This window comes from Lycium barbarum, chromosome 9 (genome assembly GCF_019175385.1).
Source record: "Lycium barbarum isolate Lr01 chromosome 9, ASM1917538v2, whole genome shotgun sequence".
NCBI classification, from domain to species: Eukaryota; Viridiplantae; Streptophyta; class Magnoliopsida; order Solanales; family Solanaceae; genus Lycium; species Lycium barbarum.
The window spans coordinates 117902287-117922656 of record NC_083345.1 but is presented as its reverse complement, the minus strand read 5'-3'; the positions used below and the strand labels follow the sequence as shown (position 1 = coordinate 117922656).

Sequence of the window (20370 nt, the reverse complement as noted above, 5' to 3'; positions counted from 1 at the left end):
GTTAAGATGAGATCCCTGCTAGCTTAAAAGTTTTAAAATGAGTTGAAGCTCCCCTTGTAGTGGACTTTATGATTCTGGAGTGCTCATAATGTGATGTTTATGTCTTTGAGATTACTATCTTGCCTAGATCATGTGGGAAATCTCTTGTTTGAATCATTTCAACCCTAAAAACTATTAAGGAACCACACCTCTGAACCCCCTTTTTTTTTTTTTTTTTTTTTTTTTTGTTAAAACAAGTATATTGTTTTGTCTGAAATGTTTAAGAAATTGACCTACTAATTGACTTATAGGTTAGAGGCACTACTTGTGTCACCTTAGCCTTCTTCTTTCTGGAAATTGATGTTGGGGAGGGCTAAGGCTATGATGGTTGTAAAGCCTATCTTGTTTCTATCACTTATAGGATGTTGCCTGGTTGAATAGTTGATGATCACCCTTTCTGTGCTAGAATTCCTTTTTGTAAAATGAACATTTGTAGCTTGAACTCCTTCTTTGTTTGTTGTAAGCATCTGAGGTTTAAAACAATGAATCCTGAAGTCTAAAACTATGCCTCTATGTTACTGTCTCTGCATAATATGGCTAAAATGAACACTGTTTGGCTAAGTTTTACTAATCTGAGTCTAATTATATGAGCTTGGAAACTTTTGTGCCTTAATTGGTGTCTTAACTCATTTTAAAACTTGAAATTCTCAGAACATATCACTTTATATGATAATTCTGAGAACACATCATGATCATTTGAGATTATGTGCATTTGTTATGTCTGTCTCATACTTACTTGTTACTTGATGGTTTCAAATAGCTTAAAAAATGAATAAATGGACTCCTATTTGAAAATGTTGAATGTGTCTGAATAAAATGGCCTTTATTTAGTTATGTTTGTATCATTTATTGACCTCTGTAACTTATTTTAAAAAGGGGACAACTTGAAAATGACTCACATAAGACTGTTGTTGACTGACTCACAAAACTAAAATGGACTTAGCTGTTGACTTTGATTCACCCTGTTGTCCACTACTCTCTGAACATTGTTAAGACTTATCATGGCTAAGTGTTTGCTATACTAAATACCTCTGTGTGTTAGTTGCCTTGTATAGGTTATCTTTATGTCCTTAAACCTGCTCATTGTTCACTGAATCCTGTTTGACACCAGAACTTTCATCTGAACTAAAACTTTGCATTAAAACTGAACCCCTGAGGTTAATCAACTGTTTACAACTGCTTGGCACTAAAACTTTAAGAAAAAAATGGTTTTAAAGAACTAACATGGACACTCAGCATCACTGATTTTCTTTGAAACTGCACTTGAGATCACTTAGCTTATGATAGGTGTGTCAATATGTTTAACGATGAGTCTAATGTTATGCTTGCTTAGAGGTCTCACGTTCTATCCCTATTTCCATTAAACTTATTCCTCAAAACTGCACCTTTATGGTCTTACACTGTCTATGTTATCCCCCTTTACTTGTACACATCGGTTACCTATGCCACACCCTCCCTTTGCTGTTCATTTTAAAAATATGAGATGGCCTCATGTCTATTCTTGCCCCCTATTTGCTTTTTTGACACTAAACCATGTCTGATACATTGTTAAAAGACTTAAGATAGCATCATGCTATCTTTTGCCCATGTAGGGGCCTGTTGGATCCTATTTGGATTTCCATCTGTGTTTTTGACTTATTTGTGCAGTTCTAGAAATGAGATAAGTTAGACCATCTTTTGAGACTCTGTCAGTGCCCCCCTCCCCCCCCCCCCCCCCCCCCCTAAAGACTCACTATGTGTTGAGAGGATTTTTTGTGACTAGCTGAGACCACCCTATGATCATGTTGGACCTTGGCTAAACTGGGAAGCCTGGGAGTATCGATGAACTTGTGGTTTGCATTACCTGATACCTTGACCTATTTAAACTAAAATTAGCCTGAAAATGACTTTGGGTCTTTTACTTACTACTATGACCTTTGGATGAGTGCAGACTAGCTTAGGATTGGTTCCTGGCATTGATTTAGTTTGATCCTACATTCATGTTAAACATGTCATGCTGTTCCTAACTATGCCACTGCTATTTTTTAAGTCATAAACACTTGTTATACCTTGCATTAGCAGCCTTTACATTGCTTGAAACTATTTATCTGCTTTTTGCTTGATCACTGAACTTTTCTGAGTCATTCGTGCTCTAAACATGTTGAGAGTTAACATTGAGGTTGTATGTCGTAAGGAGTTGACTGCCTGTTTGTATAACTTCTACTGATAGTTGAATATTTAACTATGAGATGGTGGGGATTATTGGGAAAATTTGAAGCTTTTTATGTGATTTGTATGTAGTATTTTATAGTTAATTTTAATAGAAAATGTGGTGTATATCAAGTATATGTGGAGGGTATGCCCCTTGTAAAGATTTTACTCTTTATTTTCAGTGGTATACTGATGGTATATTGTGTATATCACACCCTTGACACTTAGAAAATTTAAGATGAAAATTGAGTAGTATACTAGTTAGTATATCATGTATACTATGGCTTTAACACTTAGAAAAAATTTGAAGAAAATCAGTTGGTATACTAGTAGTATACCATGTATATCGCCTTTTGACACTTAGAAAGATTTTGAGAGGGAAAAGAAATTGGGCCTGTTATTCGTTGTTTAGGCATGTTACTTGCACTACTCATACCTGATCTATTGTCATTATCTATTTTGGGCCTGTTGCATGTCCGGGCCACATTGATTAGTTAGTGCTGTTAGTTATTATTAACGGGCCAGGCCCAATAAAGTTGCAATTCATTTTTGACATTGTAATAATTATTTTAGCCTTTTTTCATTTTTGACATTGTAATAATTATTTTAGCCTTTTTAATTTTTTGTACTTAGTTTAATTTGTGGATGTATTCTAATTTCATGTATACCCTTGTTTTCTTGTACACCCAAAACCCATTGGTGGGCTTCCACGAGGCCCACTAACACCACTAGATCGAGTCAAACAAATACGGAGCGCAAATTGGAGCATACGTTGGATTAAGGACCCAAAATTGCATTTTTACTTTATCTCTTGGGCTTGGTCAGCCCAAGTCCCTCAACCTTACATTTATGCCATTTAAATTGTGATTATATGATCTTTAAAATTCTAGATTGGGACCCTTATGTTTAAAACTGTGTATTGGAGTCGCTAAAACTTCTTTCACAAATTAATTGACACTAATATTAGTAAAAGGCTAAATTGGGACTGTTTGGACGATAAGGGACTGAATCTAATCAATTTTCGAAATCTTGAGGACTTAAGTAGCATTTTTAAAGACCTTGTGGACTGGACCATTGAGAACAGATTTGTGACTTCTATGATTTGCAACTTATAGAACTTGTAAAATTTGATAAATACTTGTACAGAAAAATATTAAAATGGGCCTAAAACTTGTATAAAAATTGGATAATTTAGTTAAGTAAATTATGATTTATACATATAATATGCCTACAAACTATTTTCAATATAAACTATTTTTAATACTTAAAACGCTTCTTTTCAAAAAATCTTTTTTGGTGGACTTACATAGAGTCCTACCTAGGCAAAGAGCCTTCAGGTATTAGCCTAGGTGTTCAAGTTCGACATCCGTGCTCAATTTTGGGCAAAACTATACTTCGACGATTTCTCAAAAAAGCGTATTTGTGTATGAAATGACTAAATCTTATTGAAGAATTATAAAAAATAAAGCGAATTTTATCAAAATGCTTATATCTATAAGACATATTATTGGAACTGGTAGGTAAACCGTGATTGAGCGGATCCTTAATACCGGGGTGCCTAACACCTCCCCCGGGAGGATCACCAGAACCCTTACCTAGACGTTGGTAGATTATGTTTCTTTTAAATAAAAGCTTTAGATGAACTCTTTTCGAACTGGTTTTCCTAATAGGTGGCGGCTCTAAAATATCCTTTAGAGCACCATTAAGTGGTTGGTGGGTTTTTGTGACTTTTCCGGTACGATTCAGAACCGTACTTTCTCGGGACACCTCCATCCTTTTATGAGGTATGTGCGAGCCGGTTAAACTTAGAATTCCCAATGCCCGCTACAGTGTCTGCATAATTTGGGGTTTGTTGAGTCCAACGGGGTTGATTTTGTGGCTATGCAGATGATTAGCCCCGCCAAGCATTAGTGGAGGATTTTTGTTGAGACTAGACCAGCCGGGCACCTCCACTTACTTGGGTTGAGTTTTCTCGCGTGTTTCTAGAGAAGTAGGTTCCCCGTAGCTTGAAAGATGAGATGCATGAGCAACTTGATAGGTTGGAGTAGCGGGAGATGTTTGTGACTGAGTACGAGATGATGTTTCGTTCCTTGTCACGCCATAACCATTCTACCTGATGAGACAGAGAGGATTTGGAAGTCATCAGGGGACTATCGTAGCACCTTCGAATTGCGGTGACGCAGGTGGCAACTTTAGGAGGTACTTTACAGGCAGAGGTGGATGCCGCTAGGAGTGTGGATCTGATCAGGCGTATTAATTTAGGGGATAGATCAAACAAGAAGCCCCAACTCAGGCAATTATGGAGGTACCTCATCTGGAGGTAGAGGCTATCATGGTAGGGATCATCCCCAGTTTAGTATGCCCGTTCATGTAGCAATGCAGACTTCGATAGGTGGTTTATCGGGTCGTGGTGCTTATGGTTCGAGGCTTAACTCTCAGGGTTCTTATAGCCGATCTAGAGGTTGAGGTGGTCATTAAGGCTATTCTAGTTTGTCTCAGCAACCTATGGCACGTCGAGGTTGTTTTGAGTGTGGTGACTTAGTGTCTTTCGCCAGGAAGTGTCCCGGAGTCAGACAGGATGGCCCACACTTTAATTCTCAGGGTTCAACATCTAGAGTTATGGCACAGCCAGCTAGAGGTGGTGCACAGAGTGGTAGAGATGGTTCTTCTAGTAAGTAGTGCTCAGACAGGCCGAGGTGGTGGTCGTGAGGGTTCTCAGGCCGAGGGTGGTCGTGCTCATTGCTATACATTCCCAGGTAGACCAGAGGTCGAGGTTTCAGATATGATATTTACAAGTACTATTTCAGTTCCTCGCTAGTCGGCTACGTCATTATTTGATCCGGGATCTACATATTCCTATGTGTCTATTTATTCGCTTTAGGTTTGGATATGATGTGTGAGTCGCTTGATTTCCTGTTAGTGTTTCTTCTCCTGTTGGGGATTCTATAGTGCTGGATCGGGTGTACCGATCCTATCTTGTGGCTTTGATGGGATATGATACTTGGAGAGGATTTGATGATTCTAGATATGATAGATTTTGACATTATTCTTGGTATAAGTTGGTTATCCCCTTATTATGCGATCTTGGACTGTCATGCCAAGACGGTTACCTTAGCTATGCTGGGAGTCCCTAGGTTGGAGTGGAAGGGTAATTCTAGTCGTGTGCTGAAGAAAGTGATATCGTTCCTTAAGGCTCGTCGGATGGTGGAAAAGGGGTGTTTAGCATATTTAGCCTATATTAGGGATACGAGCGCCAATACTCCTCCACTTGAGTCTGTACCAACAGTGAAGGAGTTTTCACGAGGTGTTTTCGATAAATTTACTAGGTGTTCCACGGGATCGTGACGTAGACTTTTGTATTGACTTGGAGCCAGGCACTAAACCCATTTCTATTTCGCCTTATCAGATGGCACTAACAGAGTTGAAGGAGTTGAAAGAACAGTTGCATGACATGTTAAATAAGGGGTTCATCAGACCTAGTGTTTCCCCTTGGGTGCTCCAATGTTGTTTGTGAATAAAAAGGATGAGACCATACGTATGTGTATTGACAATCGATAGTTGAACAAGTTTATCATCAAGAACAAGCATCCTATTTCTCGGATTTATGAATGTTTGATCAGTTTCAGGGTGCATCGATCTTCTCTAAGATTGATTTGAGGTCTGCTTATCACCAGTTGAAGATTAGGGCGGAGGATATCCCTATGACAACTTTCAAGACCCGTTATGGTCACTATGAGTTCCTAGTTGTGTCTTTTGGGCTGACTAATGCCCCCAGCAACCTTCATGAATTTGATGAACGGTGTTTTCAGACAGTAATTGGACTCATTCGTGATTGTTTTGATCGGCGACATCTTGATATACTTTCGTAGTAGAGCGAAGCATGAGAAACATTTGAGGATCGTGTTTCGGATTCTGAAGGAGAAGAAATTGTATGCTAAGTTCTCAATGTGTGAGTTTTGGCTTGATTATGTGGCATTCTTGGGTCATGTGGTGACCAAGGATGGTATTATGGTAGATCCTAAGAAGATTGAGGCAGTTCAGGATTGGGTCAGGCCTACTTCAGTTACCAAGATTCGGAGTTTCGTTGGCCTTGCTAGTTACTATCAACGTTTTGTAGAGGGATTTTCATCTATCGCATCCCCCTTGACCAGATTGACTCAGAAGAATGTACCCTTTAAGTGGTTGGATGAGTGCGAGGCGAGCTTTCAAAAGCTCAAGACTTTATTGACTACAACTATGATTTTGACTCTTCCCGTGGAGGGAGAGGGCTTCACTGTGTATTATGATGCTTCACGTATTGTCCTCGGTTGTGTCTTGATGCAGAAAGGGAAGGTGATATCTTATACTTCTAGGAAGTTGAAGGTGTATGAGAAGAACTACCCCTTTCATGATTTGAGGTTGGCAGTGGTAGTGTTTGCATTGAAGATTTGGAGGCACTGTTTATATAGTGTGCATTGTGAGGTGTTTACTGATCATAAGAGTCTTCAACATATTTTCAATTAGAGAGATCTTAATTTGAGGTAGCGAAGGTGGTTAGAGATGCTCAAGGACTGTGATATGTCGATTCTTTATCATCCAAGCAAGGAAATTGTTATATGGATGCCTTGAATCGCAAGGCACTCAGTTTACGTCGCATTTCTAGCGATCCGTGTAGAAAGAGTTGGGTAATCGAGTGGAGCTTAGCACAAAGTTTCACTCTTAACTGATGGTCAGTCCAAGCGGACTATTCAGGTCCTTGAGGATGTGTTACGAGCCTTTATAATTGATTTAGGTGGTCATTGGTGTCAATTTCGAGCATTGAGATGGCACCATTCAAGGCATCATATGGTAGTAGGTGTCGTTATCCCATTGGTTGGTTTCATGTATTTGAGGTGAGGCCTTAGGTACAAACTTGCTTTGTGATTCTTTGGATAAGGTCAAGTTGATTCAAGAAAGACTTTGTACAGCACAGAGTAGACATAAGAGTTATGCAAATCGGAAGGTTCATGACTTAGAGTTCATGATGGGTGAGAGTGTTCTGCTGAAGGTTTCATCCATGAAGGGTGTCATGAGTTTTGGAAAGAACGGCAAGTTGAGCCTTAAATACATTGGTCCATTCGAGATTGTTCGACGTTTAGTGAGGTAGCCTATAAGTTGGCTTTGCCTCATGGGTTATCGGGTGCTCACCCCGTGTTTCATATTTCTATGCTCAAGAAGTGTCATTTTCATCGTTCTCATGTGATTTAGTGGGACTTTGTGTTGCTTAATCAGAATTTGACTTTCAAGGAGGACCTAGTTTTTATTCTATATAGACAGATCTGGAAGTTGAGGTCCATGGAGATTGCTTCAGTAAAGTTCAGTGGGGGCATCGTCCGGTTGAGGAGGCTACTTGGAAGACTGAGTCAGATATGCGGATCAGATATCCCCAGCTTTTCAGTGATTCAGGTATTTCTCTTCTCTTTCATGTTCGAGGACAAACATGTATTCAAATGGTGGATGATGTAATGACCCGTTAGGTCGTTTTGGCTATTTTGACTATTTTTTCCCTATTGACCCTTTATCTAGCTTCATTGAAATATATTTGACTTGTGGGGACGGGTGGCATTATTCCTGAGGCATTCAGATGTGATTTGAGTGAGAGAATGAAGGTTTTGGGAATTCATAAGTGTTTGGTTGACCAAAGTCAACATCGGGGTAAATGGTTTTTTTGGGATAATTTTGTCAGTTCCAAAAGGTCCGGAATGTCGATTATGACTTGGTTGAGTAGTCGGTTTGGTTCTCGAGGGACTCGAAGGTATTTGGTCATTTGGTTGGAATACTAGTTTAAGGGGTTTAGTGTTGATCGGGTCAAGATGACCTCTTTTGGAAATTCTGAGTGCTCGAGTGAGTTCATAGTACGTTTTATAGTTAAGATGCATAATTGGTTTGTATTCAGGAGGTTCCACATGAGTCCCAGGATTTTGGGGTAGAAGAGTGAAAAACCAAAAAAATCTAGTTTTCAGTGGTGATTTCCTTCTTCGCGTTCGCAAGAGTTGTAGGCCAGGAGGGACGCGTTCGCAAGCAGAGACTCACGTTCGCCAAGAGAAGCGGGGGGTCTAGGCTGGGTCCACTGATCCATCGCGTTTGCGATAGGTTGGTCGCATTCGTATAGGGTTGGGCTGTGTCGATGGTCGTGTTCACGAGGTCGCCTCGCGTTCGCGAAGAAGGATTAGCACCCAGATTTTAAAACCCTATTTCGTGATTAGACTTTTCATTAACATATTTGACATTTCAAGCTACTAAGCCATACTATGAAAGTGTGGGAAAGAGTGGTGGAGATGAGGGTGAGGAGAGGCGTGTCTATTTCAGAGAACCAGTTCGGATTTATGCCGGGACGCTCAACTACAGAAGCCATTCATCTTGTGAGGAGACTGGTGGAGCAGTATAGGGAGAGGAAGAGGGACTTGCATATGGTATTCATCGACCTAGAAAAGGCTTACGATAAAGTTCCAAAAGAAATCCTATGGAGATGTTTGGAGGCTAAAGGTGTACCTGTAGCATACATTAGGGTGATCAAGGACATGTATGAGGAAGCCAAAACTAGAGTAAGGACTGTAGGAGGGGACTCAGAGCACTTTCCAGTTATGATGGGGTTGCATCAAGGATCAGCTCTTAGTCCGTTTTTATTTGCCTTGGTGATGGATAGATTGACGCGACAAATTCAAGGTGAGGTGCCATGGTGTATGCTTTTCGCGGACAACATAGTCTTGATCGATGAGACTCGTAGCGGAGTTAACGCTAAGCTGGAGGATTGGAGACATACCTTGGAGTCTAAAGGATTTAAGCTGAGTAGGACCAAGACAGAGTACTTAGAGTGTAAGTTCAGTGAGACACCTCAGGAGGTTGGCGTGGAAGTTAGGCTTGGTGCTCAGGCCATCCAAAAGAAAAGTAGTTTCAAGTACCTTGGGTCTATCATGCAAGGCATCGGGGAGATTGACGATGATGTCACACATCGTATTGGGGTAGGGTGAATGAAATGGAGGCTAGCTTCCGGAGTGCTATGTGACAAGAAGGTGCCACCACAACTTAAGGGCAAGTTCTACAGAGTGGTGGTTAGACCGGCTATGTTGTATGGGGCGGAATGTTGGCCAGTTAAGATCTCTCACGTTCAAAAGATGAAAGTTGCCGAGATGAGAATGTTGAGATGGATGTGTGGGCACACTAGGAGCGACAGGATTAGAAATGAGGCTATTCGGGATAAGGTGGGAGTGGCCTCGGTGGAAGACAAGATGCGGGAAATGCGACTAAGATGGTTTGGGCATGTGAAGAGGAGAGACATAGATGCCCCAGTGCGGAGGTGTGAGAGGTTAGCCATGGATGGTTTCAGAAGAGGGGTTGGCCAAAGAAATATTGGGGAGAGGTGATTAGACAGGACATGACGCAGTTACAGCTTACCGAGGACATGACCTTAGATAGGAGGGTGTGGAGGACCCACATTAGGGTAGAAGGCTAGTAGATAAGTCTCGTTATCTTTCCTTATTAGTAGGCGCATTAGCGCATTATAATTTCTTGTGCTCTGATTTATGTTATTATTTGCTACTTTCTGTACTTTGATTACTTTATTTTATCTGTGCCGCTTTCGTTATTTGCATTTCCATATCGCTTTGAATTCCCTGATTATCCTGTTTTACTGTTAAGCTTGCATTATTTCATTGCAATATCTCTTTGAATCTTTTAACCTTATCTGACTCCCTTTTTATGCTCCTATTGAGCCGAGGGTCTCACGGAAACAGCCATCCTACCTTGGTAGGAGTAAGGTCTGCGTACATTCTACCCTCCCCAGACCCCAAAATGTGGGATTTCACTGGGTTGTTGTTGTTGTTGTTGTTGAATTTGACATTTGAGAGCTCAGTTTAAGGTGATTTTGGGAGATTTTGCAGGGTTCATCTATGGGGTAAGATTCTGACCCTCCTTTTAATGATTATTTCATGGATTAGTATGGGTTTTCATGCTAGGATTCATGATTTAGGAGTAGAAAAGTGGGGGGTTTTGAACCCTAGGCTTGAAATAAGAAATTCTTCAAGTGATCGTGAATTTGTGGATAAATTTGATCCATTTTTGAGATATAGACTCTATAAATCATAGGTAAACGAATTTTGGGTTAGATCTCCCTTTTGCTCTTCGAGGCTCGAAATCCTGTTTTGGGTGACTTTTTGGGTTCAGATTTAAAGTATTCTATGGATATCATTGGATTCGTATGACTTCCTAGAATAATAATTTGACCTTATTGAACCCAATTTTTTTATGAAATTACGATTTTGACCTTCGGGGTTTAGAACAGGGTTTTGGTTGACTTTCTTATAGGGTGATATGGGTATTGATTGACTCGTATTCTTACGTATAATCCGTGCAAGAAAAGATTGGGACCGTTAGAAGGCTCTACGAAACGGCAAGGCAAAATTGTGATTATCGGACTTCTATTCCAGGTATGTTGAGACTATGAACCTTAACTTAAGCATCATGGTTGGTTATAATTGGACTAATAAAAGGGGACAATGGGGTAACGAAAGGGGGTTCCAATACTTTTGAGGTGATGAGCATTTGTATTGGATACCGGTGTCATGATAAGGGTATTTGTGTAATTTTCATTGTATAGTCCGGTATAAATGCCATGCTTTGGGCATTAGCTGATAGCATAGATTGATTGTGTCTGTGATTGTGAGATGAGGTCCCTTGTTTGCTGCTTCTATGATTATTGCCTGTTTTATTGTGATTATGTGTTCTCATCACCCTTAAATACTCGTTTAAAATTAGAAAAGAGCTAAAGATTGAGTCTTTATTGCTTAGCTTGATGCTTATTGAGTTGCATGTCATATTCATGCTTATCATAGTATCTCATGTTCATTTTGATGATACTTGTGAAAGGTCCGATGGGAAATGATTCCGGATGGAGCGATGATGTTATTTGCGCCAGATTGGCTATATGACAGGTAATGTGGGCCTAAGGGCTGAGTATTGTGAGTGGAAGCCTAAAATGGCTAGGACCCAATGTGATCTGCGAGATCTAAGAATGTCTGGTTCGTATATGTACCTTGCGAAACCCCCATGGGTCATGATTCATTATGTTCGAACGTGTGTGTACCGAGCGATGGATACAAGCCTGGCATTGTATTTCATATCACTGCACATCATATTATATCATTGATTGTTGGTCGTGATTTGTTGAGTTAATTGCCTGATTTTCCTTAATTGCTTACTTAGAGACTTGGTGGACTTGTGGATTAGAAGTTTCACTTAGGCTTATAACCCTAGTTTAATGTAATTTATTGTGATTGTTATTACTGTGGACTAATAGCAGTTAAGTGTAGAAGTAGTAATCGTAGGCCAGCCCTCATCTCCATTTTTGTTAGGGTCGGTCGATGATGTTGTTGAGTATCCATTGTTCTTTGTATTCACGCTACACTTGTTGCACTCTTTTGTGTGCAGATTAGCCCAACACTAGCGGACCTCGAGACCATACGGTTGCTCGTTGAGGAGGCCATTCAAAGACTTCGGGGTGAGTTACATGATGATCTGTAGCACAAGATTTTCCCTCTATCTCTTATTTTTACTGTCTTTTCATTTTAGATTGTATCAGAGTACTATTCAGACTTGTATTCATATTTGGTAGTTCTTGTACTAGTGATACTAGATTCGGGGTTGGTTGTACTTATGATTCCACACTTTTATGATTATAAGGCTTTAACACTTAAAAATTGACTTGTATGTTTATTTCACTTTATTCTCTTCTTTTTTGCTTCTATTTAGGTTGTGGATGACTTACTGACTCGAAGGAGTTAGTGCCTCACAGCTTGTTAAACTGGATGGCGATAGAGGTATAAGAAAAATCTTTGGGAAATTTAACGTTGGAAGCTACATTACGGACAATGTTTTCAAAAGAGCTTGCACAAGGCCTCAATTCAAGCAAGCATAACCCCCTTATTAGTTGGGAATTTGGGAAAACTTTCTTCGTGAAAGTTGTAACCCTTTGAAATACTTTTCCATTCATATAAGGATCGGGCCAAATGGATCTCTGTCCAAAATGTTATGCCAATTTTGCTGGACACAATGCAGTCTGTGTGGCTGAGCATCAGCTGCGCAATAGCGCACGGAAGGCAACATCACTGCCATTTCTGTGTATAGCGCACATGGAAAGACATGTTAAAAAGCCCTAGGTTGTACATCACCTCCCAAACATAAAATATTGCTTTAGACAGAGAAGCTCTCAAGAATCCAACTCCCTCCAAGGTCCCTCCACATCCTAGGTAAGAGTTTCCGTATAATATTCATGATTTTTTCATCTTAACACAAATTAATACCTCCTACTCATGAAACCCATAGATTTTCAAGGAATCTTCTCAAGAACTCAAGTGAAGGATTTTGCAAGGGTTTCTTCATAGAGGTAATATTACACCCTCAAACTCTCATGCATGACTAATTGATGATATTGTGATTAATATTTTAGTGTTGGGACTTATGGGATGGCGATTGGAAGTCATTAGTCCTTGTTTTGAATATTATAGAGAATTGTACAATGATTTTATTGGTAGAATGGTTGGTTAGGAGTTTTTGTTAACCTCATGGGTGATGATGCGAGATATTATATGGCAAGCAAATATCTCCCTTCTTTTTTTTTTCTTCAGAATTCTGGCAACTGTAACTTCCATTTTTCTTTTTGATTTTTTTCCATAAATTCCTTCAACATCTTTATTTTTAAATTTTCCTCTTTTCAACTCATAGCACAAACAAGAAACCCTTTTCTTCTCTTTTCACAATCAAATTATCTCACTTATTTTATCGCTCAAGTAAAGTGACAAAAGGAGACAAGATGAACACAAAATCAAGATATACACAAAAGACTAAGGGTAAATATTTGGCTATCAAAAGAATTGGAATTTATCATTAGGCACAAAGGGGTTGAGTAGGGATAATAACAATCAATTATTGATTTATTTAGGCTGAAAGGGATAAATAAAAGAAAGCCTACGATCCTTTCCCTACTTAAGAGTGTACTAAAATTTCGCCTCAAATCACTATCAAGCCAAGTTCTAGATTCTCACAGAGCATGATAGCTAATTAAGACTTCATCACAACACAAATTCCAAAGAATTGGTACGATTCAACTTCAATTGCTAATAAGTTCACTTAACTTTCAAAAAAAGTGAGCATACATCCTATAGGTAGGAATGAATCAACTCCGCCTCTAAGTCTTGTTCAACAATTCAAAATAAAAAATTATATCCTAAGAACTGAGGGGGGGTGATATGGCAGAATATGGATTACCTCCAAGTTACTGAGGAGAAGACACTAGATAGGAAGGTTTGGCGGTGAGGATTAGGGTAGAAGGTTAGTAGGTAGTCGAGTGTTGTATCACGCTTATGTAGGAGAGGCAGGGGCTAGTATGCTCTTCTCCTTTTCTCCTTGTCAGTAGTATTACTATTTAGTACTTGTGTAGTATCTATTACTTCATTTTTTTTATTGTTACCTGTTGGTTCATTGGTTGTGTTTAACTGGACACTTTTTTGCCAATATTCCGTTCTTTCTAGCATGTTTTGGTTATGCATGGTTGTGCTGAGGGTTTATAAAACAAACAGCCTCTCTACCCCCACAAAGGTTGGGGTAGGGTGTGCGTACATCCTAGCATCCTCAGACCATACTTGTGGGATTACACTGGTAATGTTGATATTGTTGTTGTAAAATATTTGGTTCAAACTATTAGGACCATGTAAAGAACCAAACAAGAAACCCATGAAAGCACAATCAACAAGTTATCCTAAAAATAAAGAGAATTTCTTTTAAATACTTAAACAAAAGCATGTACATACAACCTCCTACCCCTACACTTAAAATATGTCATGTCCACATGACATAAAAATTAAAGATAAGAGGTAAAGGAAACTTTTATCCCTCGCTAGGAGCTTTCTCTCTTTTTACTTCTTTGGTGACTCGAACCCACAACCTTATGATTGGAGGTAGAGGGTGCTTACCACTTGAACAACCCTCTTTTGTCGCCATTGTGATAGTTAGTGTAGATTCATGAGGGGTTTTGATCTATATATGTACTGCTCATGCATGCACAAATATAATTCAAAAACCTTAGCTTCCCCTCAGTAAATATTGCTCTCCTCCCTCCCCTCCCCCCCTCCCCCCCTCCCCCCCACCCACCCCACCCAAAACTCAATCTTGCGCACATATAATCCAAGAAATTTCCAAAAGTTAGTGAAATCCGACAGAGTGCTTTTGAAGTGACATGAGTGAACTAATTTCCAATAATTGAGTGATCTTTTAAGTAACAGACTCTTAACGTCCAGCGAAGCTCATAAAAAAAAGAACTTATTAAAGGGAAGAATAGGTGAGAAGCAGGAGAAGGAAATTTTTACAGTTAGAGGAATTACTTCTAATATAGTTATAATAATACTACCAAACAAGCAGTCATACTTTTGTAAACTTGTATGAAGAAATTTGATTAACTTAGTGTGAAAAGATACTTAGAAAACAGAACCAATTTTAATAGCTAAAATTAGATACTAAATACCTTTTGAATTATCTTGCCAAACTCCACTAGGAGGGTTGAGACCAGCTTGAAAAGACATGGTTGCAATAAGTGAAGCCACAATCATTAAAGTATTCTTCTTCCTTTCTATCCAATCTCTTTTTGGTAATATCTCCGAACTAGTTCCCCTCTGGAAAGTATGATTGTCTCTCTTTGGACGTGGCCCTGTAACTTGACTAGATTCTCCACTTTCAATGTCAACATGGCCTCGATTTTGATCATCCATAATCTCAGTGTGAATATTCTTCCTCTTTCTTTTTTTCCCTCAATAGATTCTTGACAACCAACTTCAAAAAGATTGCGTTAACTTATAGGAGTAACTTTTTTGTGCTTCTTTGTAGAAGTCTTCGTCAACGTGCTGGATTAACTTACAGGAGTATCTTTTTTGTGCTTCCTTGTACAAGTCTTTTTTCACTCGAAAGTAATGGCAGTAAAAGCATGGTAACAAAATGATTCCCATTATTGCTATCAGAACAAAATAAGAAGAACTTTTTGTCGACAAATAAAATTTACCAGAGAAAGTCACTTAATGGACATTCACATCAACTTTATACGTTCTGTTATCACTTTCCCCATTCAATTATGCTTAAAAATGTAAATCTTGCGCCAACGTTTGACAATTAATAGATTTTCCTTTCTATTGTTGGCAATGTATATTGTTTTCATAGTATTTTCAGTTACCCTCCATGGATGTCATGTTCTTTTTTAATTATACATTATATTTTTTTCACAGGGTGTTTTATCTATAATTTAAATTATGTTATATCTTATTTTAATTGTACTTTAACCTCATTTAAAGTACAAATAGAGTAGTCCTCTTTTCATCATCCATTGATTACTCCCTCCATCCCAATTTATGCGGCATCGTTCGAATTTTGTGATTCAAACGAGTTTTTCTTTGATTGTGATTTTTTTTGTCTTGTAAATGTTTTGAATTGTCAATTATTATGACTTAATTTCAAAATCCGAATAGTGCTGCATAAATTGGGGCAAAAGGAACACTATTAGAAAAACTCGAATTACACCGAAATTTTACCTGGGAATTTTTTCCGCATGTAATTCCTACGGATTTTCATGCGAAAATCTCAGAAATCCTAATTTCTAGAATATTTACCTGTGGATACGATTTCCCGAGGTAAATCTGTGAGTAAATTTAGAGCCAAATTATTACCTGGGGATTTATGTGGAAAAATAATTCCCAAGTATCATTTTCGTAGGTAATTCAATTCCGCAGGTAAACAACCAAAAATCTAAAAAAAAAAAAAAATCTTTGTGAACTCGTAGGAAAATCCCTAGGTATTGGTACTTGTAGATTTACCTGGGGATTATTTGTTGGGAATTTACCTAGGAATTTTATCATCTAGGGAATTACTTGGGAATTACGTTCCTGCGAATTTAGCTAGGGATTGTTTCTTGGGGATTTACCAAGGAATTTTATTACCTAGGAAATTACTTAGGAATTTTATTGTGGTGAATTTAGATGAGGATTATAACTTGGGGATGTACCTGGGGATTTTATTACCTAAGAAATTACTTGGGAAGTTCATTACTATGAACTACTGAGGATTATTTCTTGGAGATTTATCTGGGGGTTTATTACCATAGAAATTACTTGGGGATTTTACTGTTGTGAATTTTGTTGGAAATTATTCATTAGAGATTTAAGAAATTATATACTTTTAGAAGTTACAAAAATTAGTGCTTGTATACAAATTAAATAATTTACCTGTGGATACGATTTTGGATTTTCAAGTGGTCCTTTTGATGGATTTTAAAGTGGTCCTTTTGTTTGAAGATATCATTTGCTCAAATAGAACATTAAAGTATATATCAACGATTACCAATTCAAAAAGTACATAAGCTTATCCACTTTTATGTTAGAATGAGCAAAATACTAATTAAAGGGGGGAGGCTACTCGTGCTCCCTTTTGAAAACCATTTCAGCCATTTTGTGTTACATCTTTTGTTAAGAGATCATAATTTATGACTTTTCTTATGCTTCCTGCAGATCCCTTCATCTTCTATTAATAAACCATAAGGCACTGAAATTTTATTACCATAGAAATTACTTGGGATTTTAAGTGGATTTTCAAGTGGTCCTTTTGTTGGAAGTGGTCCTTTTATTTGGATTCTCAAGTGGCTCTTTTGTTTGAAGATATCATTAGCTCAAATAGAACATTAATGTATATATCAAGGATTACTAATTCAAAAAGTACATAAGCTTATCCACTTTTATGTTAGAATGAACAAAATAGTAATTAAAGGGGGGCACGCGTAGATTTAAGAAATTATATATATTTTAGAAGTTTCAAAAATTAGTGATTGTACACAAATTAAATAATTTATTTGTGGATACGATTTTGGATTTTTAAGTGTATTTTCAAGTGGTCCTTTTGTTTATTTTTTAAAGTGGTCCTTTTGTTTGAAGATATCATTTGCTCAAATAGAACATTAAAGTATATATCAAGGATTACGAATTCAAAAAGTACATAAGCTTATCCACTTTTATGTTAGAATGAACAAAATAGTAATTAACGCGGGGGAGGGGGGGGGGGGGGGGGGGGCTCCGCATGCTCCCCTTTAGAGATTTAAGAAATTATATATTTTTAGAAGTTACGAAAATTAGTGATTGTATACAAATTAAATAATTTACCTGCGGATAGGATTTTGGATTTTCAAGTGGTCCATTTGTTTGGATTTTCAAGTGGTCCTTTTGTTTGGATTAAAGGGGGGCTGCTACTCATGCCCCCTCTTGAAAATCATTTCAGCCATTCCTGGTTACATCTTCCATGATTTTGGATTTTCAAGTGGTCCATTTGTTTGGATTTTCAAGTGGTCCTTTTGTTTGGATTAAAGGGGGGCTGCTACTCATGCCCCCTCTTGAAAATCATTTCAGCCATTCCTTGTTACATCTTCCATTAAGAGATCAGAATTTATGACTTTCCTTATGCTTCTTGCGAATACCGTCATCTTTTATTGATCAACCATAAGACACTGAAGTTTTATTACCATAGAGATTACTTGGGGATTTTATTGCTGTGAATAAACTCCCATGTAAATTTCTTGGAGATTTACCAAGGAGCAGTGTTTTAAAAGGCAGTTCTAGGACTCGCCTCGGGGATAGGGCACTGGGAAAATGCCTCGGGGTATTTGTGCGGGACTTAGTTCTGTGAGGCTTACGCTCTAAATGCCCGACTGTACGCCCTAAACACGACCAACGCCCAATGCTCGGGGATCGCCTACGAGTTATTACACAAATTATGTGTCAAATTCTTCAATTAACATTATTGACCCTCATAATTCATAATCAAATGAATAATGCTTAATAGTTTTCTTAATTTATAGAAATAAGATGATTGAAAGTAACTCAAATAAAAAACTATAGTTCTGCATATTTACTATTTAAGAATAATGTGATGGTGAATATCACTTAACAGTTTTTTTTCAAATATACACAGCTGAATTTTACATCTTTACTCGACATTGGTCTTCACGTTTTTGTCCAATGTCTGAAAATTATCAAAATTTATTATTTTGCTAATTGAAAGTAATTTCATTTATATTCATGAAGAAATGATATTTTAATTATAATATGATATAATTTATTGATTATTTTCTTTTAGGAAGGTAAATTGCATAGTATGATAGTGGTATGCTTTGAGAAATTGTGATTTTTTTACTGTTTAAAAAATAAGATGTTAGAATTGGTTTGCATCTCATGCATTAATTATTGTTATAAAATCACGTTAGAAGTTTTTTTTTTCAACGAGTTTCTTTAATCATGTTTTTAATTTTATAAAACTATTAATATATTTTTTATAATTTGTGTGTTGTTATACTATTTTACTACAATATAAATAAAAAATTTAAAGATTCATAGGGCTTACGCCGGGTCCCTCGGGGATATGCCTTGCCCCATACAAAGTAAAATGCCCTGACTCACCCCCCCCCCCCCCCCCCCCGCCTTTTACAACACTGCCTAAGAGTTTTATTACCGTAGAAATTACTTGGATTTTATTGCTGTGAATTTTGTTGGAAATTATTCATTAGAGATTTAAGAAATTATATATTTTTAAAAGTTAAAAAAATTAGTAATTTTATACAAATTAAATAATTTACCTTGCGGATACGATTTTGGACTTTCAAGTGGCGCTTTTGTTTGGATTTTCAAGTGGTCCTTTTGGATTTTCAGGTGGTCCTTTTATTTGGATTTTCAAGCGGCTCTTTTGTTTGAAGACATCATTTGCTCAAATAGAACATTAAAGTATATGTATCAAGGATTACCAATTCAAAAAGTACATAAGCTTATCCACTTTTATGTTAGAATGAACAAAATAGTAATTAAAAGGGGGCACGCGTAGATTTAAGAAATTATATATATTTTAGAAGTTTCAAAAATTAGTGATTGTACACAAATTAAATTATTTACTTGCGGATACGATTTTGGATTTTTAAGTGGATTTTCAAGTGGTCCTTTTGTTTATATTTTAAAGTGGTCCTTTTGTTTGAAGATACTCAAATAGAACATTAAAGTATATATCAGGGATTACTAATTCAAAAAGTACATAAGCTTATTCACTTTTATGTTAGAACGAACAAAATAGTAATTAAGGGGGGGGGGGGGGGGGGGCGCTCCGCATGCCACCCTTTAGAGATTTAAGAAATTACATATTTTTAGAAGTTACAAAAATTAGTGATTGTATACAAATTAAATAATTTACCCGCAGATAGGATTTTGGATTTTCAAGTGGTCCTTTTGTTTGAAGTGATCCATTTGTTTGGATTTTCAAGTGGTCCTTGTTTGGATTAAAGGGGGGCGGCTACGCAAGCCCCCTCTTGAAAATCATTTCAGCCATTCCTTGTTACATCTTCCATTAAGAGATCAGAATTTATGACTTTCCATATGCTTCTTGCAGATACCATCATCTTTTATTGATCAACCATAAGAAACTGAAGTTTTATTGCCATAGAGATTACTTGGGGATTTTATTGTTGTGAATAAACTCCCATGTAAATTTCTTAGAGATTTACCAAGGATCAGTGTTTTAAAAGGCAGTTCTAGGACTCGCCTCGGGAACAGGGCACTGGGAAAACGCCTCGGGGTATATGTGCAGGGCTTAGTTCTGTGAGGCTTACGCTTTAAATGCCCGACTGTACGCCCTAAACACGACCAACGCCCAATGCTCGGGGATCGCCTACGAGTTATTACACAAATTATGTGTCAAATTCTTCAATTAACATTATTGACCCTCATGATTCATAATCAAATGAATAATGCTTAATAGTTTTCTTCATTTATAGAAATAAGATGATTGGAAGCAACTCAAATAAAAAACCGCAGTTCTGCATATTTACTATTTGAGAATAATGTGAGGGTGAATATCACTTAACATTTTTTTTTCAAATATACATGGCCGAATTTTACATCTTTACTTGACATTAGTCTTCCCGTTTTTGTCCAATGTCCGAAAATTATCATAATTTATTATTTTGCTAATTGAAAGTAATTTCATTTATATTCATGAAGAAATGATATTTTAATTATAATATGATATAATTTATTGATTATTTTCTTTTAGGAAGGTAAATTG

The 20370-nt window shown here is 37.5% G+C and overlaps 1 protein-coding gene and 1 long non-coding RNA gene across 2 annotated transcripts in view; one reads left to right on the top strand and one right to left on the bottom strand.

The window, feature by feature from the left end:
- The window catches only part of LOC132609610 (uncharacterized), a 26529-nt gene extending 11180 nt beyond the window's left edge, over nucleotides 1–15349 (bottom strand). Inside the window, exon 1 of the mRNA XM_060323673.1 lies at nucleotides 14762–15349. Coding sequence (XP_060179656.1) covers nucleotides 14762–15005 — 244 coding nt within the window. The 5' untranslated portion in view covers nucleotides 15006–15349. The remainder of the gene's footprint in view (nucleotides 1–14761) is intronic.
- Nucleotides 10475–19869, top strand: LOC132609612 (uncharacterized). The gene is made up of 4 exons (XR_009570894.1): nucleotides 10475–11743; nucleotides 11995–12491; nucleotides 12568–12628; nucleotides 19696–19869. It is a non-coding gene; the product is annotated as an uncharacterized LOC132609612 (long non-coding RNA).
- The last annotated feature ends 501 nt before the right edge of the window (nucleotides 19870–20370 follow it).